Source organism: Camellia sinensis, chromosome 1 (assembly GCF_055761805.1).
Source record: "Camellia sinensis isolate YWXY chromosome 1, ASM5576180v1, whole genome shotgun sequence".
Taxonomy (NCBI): Eukaryota; Viridiplantae; Streptophyta; class Magnoliopsida; order Ericales; family Theaceae; genus Camellia; species Camellia sinensis.
Window position 1 is genome coordinate 57,793,867 of NC_138961.1, and position 15,772 is coordinate 57,809,638.

Consider the following 15,772-nt stretch of genomic DNA (forward strand, 5'->3'; position numbering starts at 1 on the left):
GATAATTGTGGTAAGGGTGAGATGATTGTAGGACAAATTTCATTGTATTTAAAAAAAAAAAAAAAAAAAAATCTATTTGTGTACTTAACAACAAACGGAATACAGAAGAAATAAAGGAAATGAGAGAGATTGTTTGATTACAAAAATCAAACCAGTAAATAAAAATAAATAAATTAAAAAATAGATCTTTATTTTGTAACAAAAACAAAATCAAAATCAAAATCTGATATAAATAAATAATAAAACAGAAAATAAATTAACAATTTACTTTATTAACTTCTCGAACAAAGTTTTGATCAAGTCCAGTGTTTAACACTATGTTCTTCAAACAAATTCGTCCTCTCCACGGTGCTTTCAGATTGCGGATATCTATCTCCCAGGATAAAATGATCAACAATGAATAATAACAACACTACACACTATTTACACAACGAACACACTAAGTGTTTACACTCTTTCTTACAAGGAAAATAATGCATCAAAATGCAAAGAGAGTAGGCAGAATTTGGGACAAAAATTGGAGTGAAAAAATCAAGTGAGGAACTACCTATTTATAGATGTAAAGGGGGCTGTACAGTTTGAATTAAACAGGTGTAAAACCTATTTGAACAAGTATTATATCTGTTCGGTTTGAATGAACAGGTAATGTAGCTGTTGGGTTTAAATTCAAATAGATATTCATTTGTGCGGGTAGAGAAAAATAGGAGCCAATTTTGAAAATAATTTTCGAAATTCAAATTCCAAAAAATTAGAATTTAATTTTAGAAAAATAAAATTCAAATGTTTTTTGCCCAAAAAGATAGGTATTAGGGCGGACAATCCCAACCCAACCACACACTCGCGCTCAAGCCCAGCACAGCCGGTCGGATGGCGGTGGCAACGCGCGCGTGTGTTTATTTTTGGTTTAATGGGTGTAGCCCACTTTGCCCACTACCTCCCTTCTACAAAACTTGGATGCCCCTTAAGGCCTATCCCAAGTTCCAAACTCAAGCCTTATAAACCTACTCAAAGTTTGCTCACCAAATCAATGTGGGATAAGTCTTAAACCAAATCTTTAGGAAATTTCACCAAAAACACCATTTTCATAGAACTCTTTCTGGCTTCAATTTTCTATTCACCTGATAATGATTTTGAGCAGCCAAACATACTACGTGAATCACAACGTAACATAGAACGCGTTACCACTTAGACCTACCAACTTTGACCCATGGGTCTCACCTAAAAAACAAACCAAAATTGAGAAAAAATCTATTTTTTCAAAACTTCTAAATTCCATTTCTAACAATGATATTGTCACAAAAGGGTAAGTACGAGAGCTTAATTGAAAACTACATTGGTGTAAATCAAGATTGTGGTCGATGTAAACATTTTCCCTCCATTTCTCCAATAAGCCCACCACAATCTTCTTCAATTCTAACCTCATACTTCGATCTACTTAATCACCACCTCTACCCCTTCCTTGCTACCCAAGCGCTTATTCTTTTCTTTCTTCACTAATGTTCTGTTCGCTGTCCACGCACCTACTATTTCAAAAACATTGGACTCACCACACCCTTCTCCAACCCATGTCGATGTCCTTCCTGGTTGAGGTAATCATAATCTTATTAAGTTATTTGATTAGTGATGTAACCATTTATTGCTATATATTTTACGCCACCAAAATCTTTTATGAAAAAATAAGATAAAATTATAGCATGTTTAATTGTATTTTCTTTTATATTCAATTGGTTTCACCTATTCAAATTATTTTGAAATAAAATAAAATAAAACTATGGCATGATTGGCTGGCTGTGGTTTATTTTCTACTTGTCTTTTTATTTTTTTAAAAAATACAAAAAAAAGGACAAATAGTATTTTTACAAAACTTTCTACAAAATAACACACTTTTTAAAACACAAAAGAAAATATATCTGCAAATTTAAAATTTATCTCCACACAAAAGAAATTATAAATATTTTGGGTAAATTACAAATACAACCTCTGAGATTTATTTAAAGTACAGATTGTCCCATATGATTTGAAAAATTACAAATGCCCCTTCTCCGAATCGTTTATTTAACAAAATTAATTAAAAAAATGAAAATCACAATTACTCTCTTAAACAATAATAAAATTATCTAAATTATTAATTGAAACATATTTATAATATTATTAAAAACTATTAATTGACTATTATTAATTGACTTCATGATTTATTAATAAAATATGCGATTTGTTATGAAATTTAAAATCTCACTGGGTGAAATGTAATATTCCACAAGGGTATTCGTATTTTAATTAAGGGAGACTTATTTATAAGTCATTTTTCAAACACTTATGGTAGGCTAAATCCTGTGTAATTTCTTATAGAGTCTCAAGTCCTATTTAGATTGGAATGTATTCCACAAGATCCTACATAAACGTAACGTGACGTGGCACTTACATAAACGTAACGTAACGTAACGTGACACTTATATAAACGTAACGTAACGTGACATCTACATAAACGTAGCGTAACATGTCACGTTACGTTTCGCAAACTTAATGAGTTTTTATTTTTTTAAATTGAATGTGAAAATGTTGCTGGTTTATGTTGGTGTCACGTTACGTTTTATATAAATATGATCTATGGCAACATTCAATTTCCTATAGGAAATTGAATGTTGCCATAGATTATAGGTGTCACGTTACATTATGTAGGTGTCATGTTACGTTACGTTTGTGTAGATATGATCTATGGTAACATGCAATTTCGTATATAGGAAATTACATGTCACCATAGATCATAGGTGTCACGTTACGTTTATGTATGTGTCACGTTATGTATAGGTGTCACGTTATGTTTATGTAGGTGTCACGTTACGTTACGTTTATATAGATATGATCTATGGTAACATTCAATTTCCTATATATAGTTTTACTATTATTTATGATATTAACAACTAATATTGAGGGTAAATGTGTCAACAAACTTCCCATAGGACTTATGGGAACATAAGTTTTTTAGTAGGACCATATGTAACATAAGTTTCCCTAATAGAACTTATAAATAATTTTCCCTTTAATTAAAGGGGGATTTTTTTTAAGGTCTCTGATATTAAGAATTTATAGTATAAAGGACACTCAATATTTTCATAATGTCTAAGGTCCTTCAACATCAATCCAGAGAAAATTCGATCCAGAGAAAATTCGGTCCAGAGAATTTCTCTGGACTTTCCAGAGAAATTCTCTCCAGACATCCAGAGAAATTCTCTTTATCCAGAGAAAATTCAGATAGTCCAGAGAAAATTTAGACATCCAGAGAAAATTCAGATAGTTCAGAGAAAATTCACACAATCCAGGAAACTCTGCATCATCGTGCATTTTATATGTTCTCTTACAAATATCTTTTCATGAAGGGTTACTATCAAAATTATGTTTGCTAATCCTAGTGCTCTTTGTAGATCAAGTTCAACAAGATGAGGTGGTTGACAGTAAGATTTTGCCATACCTTAGCATAGATAAGAAAGAGAAGAAGTCATTCCCTAGACTTCCAGAGAAAATTCAACTTCAAAGAGAAAATTGGTCCAGAGAAATTCTGGGAAGAATTTCTCTGGACTTTCCAATTTCTCTAACATTCCCTAGAATTCCCACTGTAAATTTCTCTGGCCTTCCATTCTCTCCAGAGAAATTTCCCTTCTCTCTAGAGAAATTGTAATGTGCTTCATCTTGTTTGAATATGCTATATTGTTGATATTGATTCAGAATTTCTACAATTTGTTTGGGAAATTCCTATCATTTTCTTTGAATGAATTCAATAAATTTTTGTTGTACTTATCTACAAATTTTTCAGGGTATATCTATCCTTACCTAATTCTAATGGAGAGTGGGAAATATACAGAAGGCCAGAGAAAAAAATTTCTCTGGAGAGAAGGGAAGACCAGAGAAATTTGCAATGGAAAGTCTAGGGAAGGTAAGTCCCTGCACCAATTTTCTCTGTGAAGTCGAATTTAGCGAAATCAACAATTATTACCAACTCTACAACCTGAATTCTGTAGAATCAAATATCAAATTTCACAGAGAATTCTCTGTGAACTTCATAGAGAATTCTGGTTCACAAAGAATTTCTCTGGTGACTTCACAGAGAAATTTTCAAATTTCTCTGACTAAATCACATACTCATCTCTGTGATTTTCTCTGGCCATCTAGAGAAAATTTCTCTGGCCTTCCCTTCTCTCCAGAGAAATTTCTCTTCCCCAATTCCAAAGAAATTCACTTAAACCAAATAAATTTCCCAAACCCAGAGAAATTCGCAAAGAGATGGAAAAGTCAGTGTATACGCAAAGTGCTTTCAATTTTCAGAGCTTTCAGGGTTTTTAAAGTAAGAACTCCTCAGATTCACACTCTCAATTTGTCCCTTTCTTGTTTATAGGAAATGAGTTTGCTAAAAATGAGGCCAAGGGTCTAAAATTGGCATGGGTTTGTATATAGAGACTCTGTCTTGTTATCGGTTTGTCTCTAAAATGTTTTTCAATCTCGTTTATAGTGGTGGAGGAGTGAGAGATTCGTAGATTCGAAGAATGAGGTTCGGTGGATGATGGACTTATGGGACGCCATACTGGAGTTGGACAGAGTCGATACATGTGGGGGAGAATATGTCTGATAACAATAGAAGATTTCTTCGATGATCTGATCCGAGAGGCTGCCAAGAAGACAGAAGGCTTCTCAGGTCGAGAGATAGCGAAACTAATGGCCAGTGTTCAAGCAATCGTGTATGGACGCCTGGCAGCGGCAGTAGGTTCATTGATGATACGCATCACATTGAGTCCAGCAATAACACCATCATCCTTTGTTGCCTGACGTTGAGAATCATTGAAGTAGGCAGCCTCCATGTCTGTTCAACAGCTCTGCAATGCAACTATGGCGCTCTCTCTCTCTAGATTCTCTCTCTAAAATGAGGTTCGGTGGATGATGGACTTCTGGGACGCCATACTGGAGTTGGGCAAAGTCAATACATGTGGGGGTGAATATGTCTGATAACAATCGAAGATTTCTTCGATAATCTGATCCGAGAGGCTGCCAAGAAGGAGCGGCAGTGGGTTCATTGATGATACGCATTACATTGAGTCCAGCAATTACACCATCATCGTTTGCTGCCTCACGTTGAGAATCATTGAAGTAGACAGCCTCCATGTCTGTTCAACAGATCTGCAATGCAACTATGGCGCTCTCTCTCTCTAGATTCTCTCTCTAGAATGGAGAGACAAATCATCGAATTGGTTTATGGAGGTTTGAAGGGTGAGGGATATGAAATTTCTCTGTAGGGACCTTAGACATCATAATATAATTTTGTGGACCTCTTCCATTACGAAAAGTGAGAGAGGGACCCTAGACCGATTTTCCCTTAATTAAACCTCAAAAAGTGTATTCGTAATTTACCCAAATATTTTTGAACTTTTTCATTATTTTGTCAAAATAAAAAATATAAAAATATTAAAAATCTCAAAAATTCTATCAAATGTCTCACATGGTATAGGACTCACATGAGACCCACACAATATAATGTAAGCTTTACACCCATATAAAATATTTGGTAGAATTTTTTGAATCTCTACCATCACTCTACAAAATAATAGGGCTAGGCTTTGTTTTCAAGATATGTTGTCGGGTTTTGATCCGGAAACCGTCAACCCATCCAAGATTTAAGCACCCAGTCATTGAGTTTGTTTCCGGGTTGCTCCAATATCAAAAACCCTTCACTCAAATCAAAACCCATTATCGCATTAGGGTCAATACATATATACATATAGAGACAGACACCAACTACTACAAATCGAAGACGATAAGCCCATCTTGTTTGGTTCTGTATCTGAGAGAAAGAGAGTGCGTCAAGCACAATCACAGAACCCTTCAAAACCCCTCTTCTATCTTCGTAATCTAAACCCATCTCTCTCTCTCTCTCTCTCTCTCTGGATTTGCACAGTTCAGGTAAGCTCTTCCAAGCAAGCTCTCTCACCTCTTTCACAAGAATGCTTTTTCAGGCTTAGGGTTTATCTCAATTTTCAATTTTTTCTCTTTCATATGTATGTAATTTGTTGTTGAATTTCATGGCTCGAACTTTTTGTACTTGTCTGTTGACAATTGTGTGACTGATTGTGATGTGGGTTTGGGTTTTTAACAGTTGATGGCGTCTCTAATCCGAGAATGGACTGGGATTCAGCAGTTCCCTTCTGCCACCCAGACCAAAATGCTTGAATTGCTTGGAAAACTCAAGCAGGAGGTCCACTTCTACCCTTTTAAAATCAACTTTCATTACTTGAATGTCCTGTTATTTTGTGAGAAATGATAGATATCTCTTTTTTTTTATCATGTTTGTTTTATAAATTAGGTGAAAAATGATGATAAATGGAGAGAAAGATAACTCTGTTATTTTTTTAGAGGTTTGATTTCTCTTCAAAAGTGGTGAGATTGGTTGTGGATTTTTTATAATACCAAAATTATCCATTAAAATATAAAGGAAGGAAAAGAGATATTGTCTGTTTTCCTATATCACATACTTTGCTTTCTTGCTCATTTAAACATGATACTTAGAAGTGTGGGAATAAGAAGAAACTAACTTGAATGAATGTTTGGGGTTTAGGGGAGAAGAGAGGGCCATTTTGGAATCGCATTTTAAGACCTGTCCTCTTTTCCTGAATACAGAAAATATCAAAAGGAAACGGAAACGCGATTGGTAGAACTTTTTTTTAAAAAAAAACTTTATATAGAAACAGCCTATTTATTTTTTTCGACTGAATTCTTCAAAAATTTACAATTCATTAAAAAAAGTATTTAATTTTTAAACTTCTGGTGGTTTTTATTTTTAAACAGAAATCGAAAACAACCTTAAGAGGAATGCAAATGATACCAATGGGTTCCATATATCCATTTGTTTTTTCATTGTCTTACCGTATTTGATATTTGTAACTTCTTTTCAGCAACCAAACCTAAAGGATAGTGACATTGTTAATATACTATTGTAGAATGTGAACTCCTTGACAATTCTTGTGATGGGGAAAGGAGGTGTCGGAAAATCTTCAACTGTGAACTCCATCATAGGGGAAAGAGTAGTGGCTGTCAGTGCTTTCCAGGTATCTATTTTTAACTTTTACTGCAGACCAATAGCTGGTCATCATGTATTGAACATATGCCTTGTATGATTTTGCAGTCGGAAGGACCAAGACCTGTGATGGTTTCACGTTCACGAGCAGGATTTACATTGAATGTAATTGACACTCCAGGGCTCGTTGAAGGAGGATATGTCAATGACCAGGCACTTGAGATCATAAAAAGGTTTGTATCCGCTTAGCTATACACGAAACTAAAGTTTACAGTTTTTCGATTATAAGATGTTATTTCTGATGCATTTAAAATGTGGGATTTTGTTTTGTATGGTAACTGTGTATATTTTGGACCCTCATATGCTTGAATGACTTTGAATTTGTTTTGGGTTTGGCTGTCTGAACAGGTTCCTTTTGAACAAGACCATAGATGTTTTGCTTTACGTGGACCGTCTGGATGCGTATAGAGTGGATAACTTGGATAGGCAGGTTGTCAGAGCTATAACTGAGAGTTTTGGTAAAGAAATATGGAACCGAGGATTGGTTGTACTGACACATGCTCAGCTCTCACCTCCGGATGCTTTGAGTTATGAGGATTTCTTCTCTAAAAGATCAGAGGCTCTTTTAAAAGTTGTTCGTATGGGAGCTCGGATAAAGAAGCAAGATATGCAGGTATTTTATTTCTTTATTCTTTTGGAGGGTGGTTGATTTGTAATGCATTTGAGAATGAAACATGGTCTGGGATAAGGGTGTTCACGGGTCGAGTCGGCTCGGGTTCACCCCCTAACCGCTAGCCGAACCGAGCATGTCGGGTGAGAATATGAATCACCCGCTTTCAACCGCCATACTGGTCGAAATCGTCCGAACCAAGCGATTCGGTTTGACGGTTGGATCGGACGGATGATACATACAAACCAGTTTTTTTTTTTTTTCACATTCGAACAAAACTCAAAATAAAAAATATATACAATCTAAATACATAAATACTGATTTAGACCAGATCGGAAAAAGTGATATTGAAAAAAAAAAAATTAATAATAGCGAGGCTATACCCACACATCATCGCACAATTATCATCGTCACTTGACACCATCGCCAAGCATGAGTGTTCAGAAATCAAGAGTGAGGGAGAGAGAAAGTTATAACTACAATTGTCATGAATTTTAACAATCCAAAGCTTGCACTTCACTAAAGGGCTTTGGTAGAGCTTAGATATTCATTGCGCCACTGTGTGTATGAAAGGAAAAAAAAAGTTGAGAGAGAGAGAGAGAAGAAACGAAACGGTCAAGAAAGAGGGAGAGGCAGACGAGAGGTTTATTGAGAGACAGAGAGATATCATTGTGCAAGAGAGAAGGAAAAAGATAGAGAGAGAGAGAGAGAGAGAGAGAGAGAGAGAGAGAGAGAGAGAGAGAGATGAAACGGTCAAGAAAAAGGGTTGAGAAGGAAAAGGTAGACGAGAGAGAGAGATAATAGAAATTGGTCAGATGCATTGGTGATGAATAAAGTTAGAAAGACATTCTTGGGATATGGGGGGACAGAGGAGAGAGTTAGATAGAGGATGGAAAAAAAAGAAAAGAAAAGAAAAATATTTGAAATATATTAATTTATTATTTTTAATGATGTGTTTGATAAATATTAAATTTTAATTTATCAATTATTTTATTATGTAAAATTTAGTTTCAATGTAATATCATTAAAAATTATTTAAAAATAATAAATTAAAAAGATATAGCATTAAACTTAGTCAGAAATTGTATTGGTAATATAATAAATTTAAAGTTATTCTAAGGATGTAGGTATAAGTCTTTGAGAATAGGGGATACAAGTCATTTCTTGGGAAGATGACCTTGAGAAGACAAAAAGGTTCTTGGGAAGACAAAAAGGTTCTTGGAAAGGTAAAGGTCTCCGTTGGAAATTGGTATTATATATGAACCTTGACAGATTCATATTTATTGTATAAAAATAATTCGGATGGGTCGGGTTTAGCAATTTTTTATTTATTAAGACTGACACTTGACCGACACCTGTAGAAATTTCAAAAATCTGAACCGCAGCCGACCAAACTAATGGTCGAAACCGTCCGTATTGCCTTCGGATCGGGTGGTTCGAGTCGGATTTGTCGGGTGATTCGGATCTATGAACAGCCCTAGTCTGGGAGGCGGTGTGTTGCCAAAACGAAGAAAAGAAGTGGAGCTCATGATGTTTCATGGTGATCCATATATCATTATCTAAATGAAGGTGGATAAATGCAAGGGTGTGGATTAGCGAAAACCTTAGGCAACAAAGATTTTAGACAAATTCACAAATTTTTTTACGGAACTGGTTGCTTGGTCATCTATTTGTATGTTGAAGAAAAGAGACATCCAAATTGCTTTCTAGGTCCATTAATTTCTCTGAACAAGAGGTTGTGACTGAAGTGATGGCAAGTGCTATCTGCTCGCAGCACTGTGGTACAGGCTTTAGTTACAAGAATCAACCTTTCCACTAGAATTGGGGAAAGTTTGCGCACCTACTACTTTCCTAGACCCTGCTGTAAGCAAGAGTCTTGGGAATTGGGTACAATCTCTTTATGAATGCAGGTCTCAATGGTTTATAGTAAGACTTATTGATTTGTTATGCAACAATTGTGACCAGATTTTTATATTTTAAAGCCTAGTTATATTGTTGGATTTATATTTTAAAGCATAGTTATACAAGTTCCTGAAGCTACATTAGATGCCAAATTTAGAAGAAGAGTGCAACCTCCTGCCATGATGAAACTAGAGGCTCTTGAGGTGTACCTTGGAATGCATGCATGCTTAGCATGCCCTTGTTCACCAACCTGTGGACTTAAGGCTCTGTCCAAAATATGGTAGAAAATGAGCCCCATCTCCCTAGCCATTAAAAGAACCTAGATTCAACGATGTATCTTTTATGGATTTTTGTCAGACCCAATGATTTCCTACTTCTCTGGTAAAAGAACTCAGATTCAACAATACATCTCTACTTCTTGTTCTGTCTGTATGTATTTAACATGCTATCAAATCTAGAATTGTACGTTGAATTGTAAGAAGTAAGTCATGAATTGCTTTTCATCTTGGACAGTAAGTTATGAAGCAGTGGGCCTTGTAGAAGTGTCCTAGTTTGTATTTCATTTCAATATTGGCCTCAAAAAATTATTTAGTGTTCATAATTACATTTGTGTATAAAAAATTATTTATTATCTTACGTAGTGTTTGGTTCATTAGGATAATTTTAAATAGTAATTCAATGGTTATTCCTTGGTTTTCAATGGAATGACTATTCTCCTAAATTGGTCAATGGTGATTCCATTTGAAATGTACATTTTTTTTTTCTTTCTTTTTACTGAACCAAACACGAGAATAAGTATTTCGATTGAATGATCATTTTATTATAAGTTTCATTCTAGTAAACCAAACACCATATTTGTTATCATTGTACGTGTAATATATGTAAGTGGTAGGGCCTAAGGGCAGTCAAGCTACCAAAAAAACCTCCCCCCTCATCTAGGCTATATAGTCTCATCATTTTTTGTTGTTATTAGTTTTGTACAATCTATCTAACTAACATTCACTGAAATTTTATTTACAAATTTAATGATATTTTTAAATTTATGTTTATAAAAATGTATCTTTTAGTACAACTTATGAATGATGCCTTTGCTATGAATGAAATAATCGAAACTTTATTGTCAATTTTGAATGCCTATAGTTTGGTCCCTACTAGTTGTAGTTCCTGTGTTGCATCTGCCACTGTATGTCACAGAGTGCTAAATTCACTACCAACTTCTGCATTCAAGAGAATTAGGACCAGTAGAGAGAATTAGAGCTAATTTTATATTTCTGGCCGTGTCACACACTAGCATGCATGCTCACACCAATACATATTCATTTCTGAAAGGATGGGTAGGAATTAATGGGATAGGGTATGAAGATACAGACATCCATGTTGGTGGATATAAATTATTTGCAGTTATATCACAGTTCTTACTTCTAGCATGATTGCTTTTCTAGTAATGGAGCTGCTTTATCTTGTACTAACATGGCCCCTTTCATATTTCCATCGATTGGGCTGCTTTCTCATGATTTTTTTCTTGACAATTGTTTTGGGCTTCATAAGTTGATAATTCTGCACAGTTGTTTGGAGGCATATATATATTATATATATATATATGTTATAATTCTGATATTCTGTGTTTCAATTGCTGATCCCAGGGTTCTTCTATTCCTGTTGTTTTGGTTGAGAATAGTGGGAGATGTAATAAGAATGATTGTGATGAGAAGGTTGGTAACCTGCATCATGCCGTCCAATTGTTTTAATCATATTATGATTATATTATTGTTCAATCTTAGGATTATTGAGATGTTGGGATTTTTTTGGATCACAGATTGTTCCAAATGGGACTGCTTGGATTCCTAATCTAGTCAAAACAATAGCAGAGATCGTTTCAAATGGAAGCAAGGGTATTTTGGTTGACAAAAAGTTGATTGAAGGGCCAAACCCTAATGAAAGGGGAAAAATATGGATTCCTTTGATTTTGGCATTTCAAGTAAGCTTCTACACTTGTTAGGTTGTTCTGTATCCCTTTGTCGCGTAATGTGGAGCTTTTTGTATATTTCTTGTTAATTCTTGCCTCTATTTTTCAACAGTACTTTTTTATTATCAAACGGATCCAACGAGCCATCAAAGATGATATTGCGAAAGAAAGTAAACCTGCATGGGAATAGCGGGACATGAACCAGAAGGTTTAATCGAATTTTTTTTTGAATGTTGATGCAATTCCTGTCTCTCCTATGGATGCCGTTGTTTTTAGGTTTTCTTACATATCGGTAGTTGTCACGGTTAGTGGCAGAAGTAATCTGCGGCTGTTGGATCTATTTATGTGTTTTGAGAGAACCAGTTTTGTGTACTTTGTACTGATATACTTCCCTTTGGATATTGTTAAAGATTTCAGGTATTTTATGTCAGTCTTTTTTTTCCCCCCTCTCAAAAGCATTATGACAAAAAGGTTGATGATAACCTTTGCTTGAACCCATCGGGGTTTTTCCCAAACTAAGCCAAAATAGCAACTTATTTTTCAAACTAGGACTAGTTCAAATGGAATTTCCAAACAAGGTTAAAACGTGGTTACAAACCACGCTTTTACCGTTTTTGTGGCCTTCCCGTGGAAAATTTGTAAAATCGTAAAAGCGAAACCACTCTTTTAATTAAGAAAGCGTGGTTACAAACCACGCATTTAAAGAAATTTGATTTATACATAAAACGTTGTTAAGAACCACGCTTTTAAGTAATTTTTTTTTTTTTTTCCAGAAAACGTGGTTACAAATTACGCTTTTACTGTTGACCAAAAAAAGTGTGGATAATAACCACGCATCTAACCAAAATATAAAAACGTGTTTTGAAAACACCTTTTCAACACAAAACCACACTCAGAGGCTTCATTCTCACTCTCTCTCTCACACACACACCCACCACTCACATATATAATTTTTAATATTTATAAATTTTATTTTATAAAATTGAGACTAATATTAAATATATATAATAATAATTTATACTAGCAAATAATAATTAACTATATAATTTTTATAATTTTTGTAAATATAAATTATTTTTATATAATTTTAGAAATAATTTTTACAAATTAAATTAAAACAAACCATACGTTCGTATGTATATAACCTGTCTAAAAGTTAAAATGATAATTATTTTTTACTCTTAAATGATAATTATTCTTTATTTTTTATTTCTTAATCAAATTAATTTTTAATTTAAAAAAAAAAAATTAAAAATCAAACCATATATAGCCTAAAAATCTTTTAATAAGTCATTTTTTTACGTTTGTAACTTATTTAATTATTTGTTAATTTTACGACATTTTTACTATCTGAGGCATGTTTGGTAATCATTTCGTTTTCAGTTTTCAATTTATATTTACAAAAATTTTAAAAACTATCATAAAAACTTGTTTGATAATTTTTTTAGTTTATAAATGGTTGTCTCAATTTGTAAATTTGAGTAAAAAACGTAAATTTAAAAAATGAGTTTCTTTGAAAAAAAAAATTATTTACAAACCAACATAAACTCATTTTTTGAATTTATTTGAAAAAAAAATTAATTGAAAAAAAAATTTGTTAGTAAAATTTTTAAATTTTTGTTTAAAAACCAATGTAAACTCATTTTTTGAATTTACATTTTTTCCTCAAATTTACAAATTGAGATAACCATTTATAAACTAAAAAAAATTATCAAACAAGTTTTTATGATTTTTTTTAAATTTTTTGTAAATATAAATTGAAAATTAAAAACGAAATGGTTACCAAACATGCCTCAGATGATAAAAATGTCGTAAAATTAACAAATAATTAAATAAGTTACCAACGTAAAAAATGACTTATTAAAAGATTTTTAGGCTATGTATGGTTAGATTTTTAGATTTTTTTTTAAATTAAAAATTAATTTGGTTAAGAAATAAAAAATAAAAAATAATTATCATTTAAGGGTAAAAAATAATTATCATTTTAATGTTTGGGCAGGTTATATACATACGTATGTATGATTGTTTTAATTTAATTTGTAAAAAATTATTTCTAAAATTATATAAAAATGATTTATATTTATAAAAATTATAAAGTTAATTATTATTTACTATTATAAATTATTATTATATATATATATATATATATTTAATATTAGTCTCAATTTTATAAAATAAAATTTATATATATTATATGTAAGTGTGTGAGTGTGGTGGGTGAGAGAGAGAGAGAGAGAGAGAGAGAGGGGGGGGGGGGGTGTCTGAGTGAGTGTGTGAGAATGAAGCCCTATGAGTGTGGTTTTGTGTTGAAAAAACACGTTCTTACATTTTGGTTACATGCGTTGTTATTATCCATGTTTTTTTTTGTCAATAGTATAAACGTGGTTTGTAACCACATTTTTTGGAAAAAAAAAATTACGTATAAATCAAATTTACCATGCTTTCTTAATTAAAAGCGTAGTTTGTAACCACGCTTTTACGATTTTATAAATTTTTCATGAGAGAGCCACAAAAAAGGTAAAAGCGTGGTTTGTAACCACGTTTTAGCCTAATTTAAAAATTCCGTCCGAACTACCTAATTTGGGAAATAAGTTGTTATTTTGACTTGGTGTGGGAAAAGCCCCCAACCCATCTTGTTAACATCGATTGCTGGAGAACTAGGTGTCCTACTAAATCATTTTGATTTGAGGTTTTTATCAGTGTGATGTGATTTGGTCTGCCTCAACCGATTGAGGTCAACAAATCCGACATTGCTTTAAAACAATCTGATCTTTTCCTACATGTCTACACCATATGCAATTGCCGACAATCCAGTTACTATTACAGTTAACTATCAAACTGCGCTAAACATTAGCTGTAGAAGACAACTGTTACTACGATCAATTGGTGTTGCATGGAGGAATTCTCAAAGATGAACCAAGAACTGCCATGGTGACTTCCACTAGCCAATGGCTCTGCCTTCCCTACACGGCTCGGTGACTACTGTGCTGTGGTGGTTAACTTGGGAGCTACTGGTGTTCTTACGTGCAATGATAGGACGTTTTATTTGCATACCATAAGAATTCTCAATTCACACCTTCTCTTGTTTGGATATCAATTATTGAAGAAATAAAAGGAAAAAAAAAAAATTCAACGTTATTTTATATTTAACCTATTTATCCATATAATTATTTAAAAGCCTTTAAAATTTTTTAAAATATAACTAGCCTGTAAGAGTTTGTTAAAATAACTATTATAATAGCCAAATCTAAAATAGGATCATGGTTTGGGAAGTAGTTTTTTACCCAACTTTTAGTTTTTTATCCATTTTGGGTCATATCATTTCTCACATTTTTTACTTACAAAAAAACAAAATAAACTAAAAAGTTAAAAAATTAACTTTTTACTAACTTTCCAAAACACTTCATAATAGTTAACAATATTCTTTTAAACAACCCATTGGATATGTTTTTAGTGTTTTAATTTACGTAATGCTTGGCTCTTTTTTGATCAGTAATTCAGTAATCATGGGTAGAAAAATAATATTGTCATATGTTTTACACTCAACTTTATATTTTATCACATTTTTTAAAATGTTTTCACATATCTGCATTAGTTCCAATCCTTTTAAAGTAACTAACAGTGTATTTGGTTCGGAAATTTTAAAAGAGAAAGGAGAAATGTATGGGAAACTAGATGAAATAAATGTATATTTTACTCACATTTCACTTACTCTTTTCATTTCCCTTTCCAAATCATTTCCTAGATTTTCCAACCAAACACAACAAAAAAAATTGAAGTAATTATGTCAAAACTATCATTTTCACTGTATATTTGTAACGAAGATATTTCATTATATCTGTAATGATCCTTTTTAATGTAAACTAATTATAAATTTTTATTTTTATTTTATAATCATTAAAAATATATATATATATATAGATAATAAAGAGAGAGTTACCCATAAATCCTAAATGTTGAATTTATGTTCTATTTGGTCCCAGATTAATGCTTGTGATCCATTTAGTCCTTTATGTTATGTAAAAGACAAAAGTGACCTTTGTTTGACTTTATAAACAGTTGTGTGATTTAAATTGGTGTGTTATTGGTGGTAAGCATTAGTCCCGTGTGGCTGTATGTATATGTTTATTAGTTTGTATGATGAACACGTGGCAAATTGTGCGATTGAATGGGTGCC

General features: G+C 32.8%; 1 protein-coding gene and 1 long non-coding RNA gene across 3 annotated transcripts; both read left to right on the top strand.

Annotated features, from left to right (window-relative positions):
• The first annotated feature begins 3,077 nt into the window (after positions 1-3,077).
• LOC145789737 (uncharacterized) lies at positions 3,078-5,362 on the top strand. The gene is made up of 2 exons (XR_014328020.1): positions 3,078-3,931; positions 4,505-5,362. It is a non-coding gene; the product is annotated as an uncharacterized LOC145789737 (long non-coding RNA).
• Positions 5,363-5,611: 249 nt separating this feature from the next.
• LOC145795121 (translocase of chloroplast 34-like) lies at positions 5,612-12,025 on the top strand. Of its 2 annotated transcripts, none has more exons than XM_082878018.1 (8): positions 5,612-5,946; positions 6,140-6,238; positions 6,981-7,088; positions 7,166-7,290; positions 7,466-7,730; positions 11,273-11,341; positions 11,446-11,607; positions 11,708-12,025. In XM_082878018.1, the coding sequence occupies exons 2-8, from the start codon at positions 6,143-6,145 to the stop codon at positions 11,783-11,785; spliced, it is 903 nt and encodes a 300-aa protein (XP_082734144.1). In that variant the 5' UTR covers positions 5,612-5,946; positions 6,140-6,142; the 3' UTR covers positions 11,786-12,025. The 2 variants fall into 2 exon arrangements, with proteins under 2 accessions (XP_082734144.1, XP_082734149.1); XM_082878023.1 differs by having other exon boundaries at positions 5,690-5,946; positions 6,936-7,088.
• Positions 12,026-15,772: the final 3,747 nt, after the last annotated feature.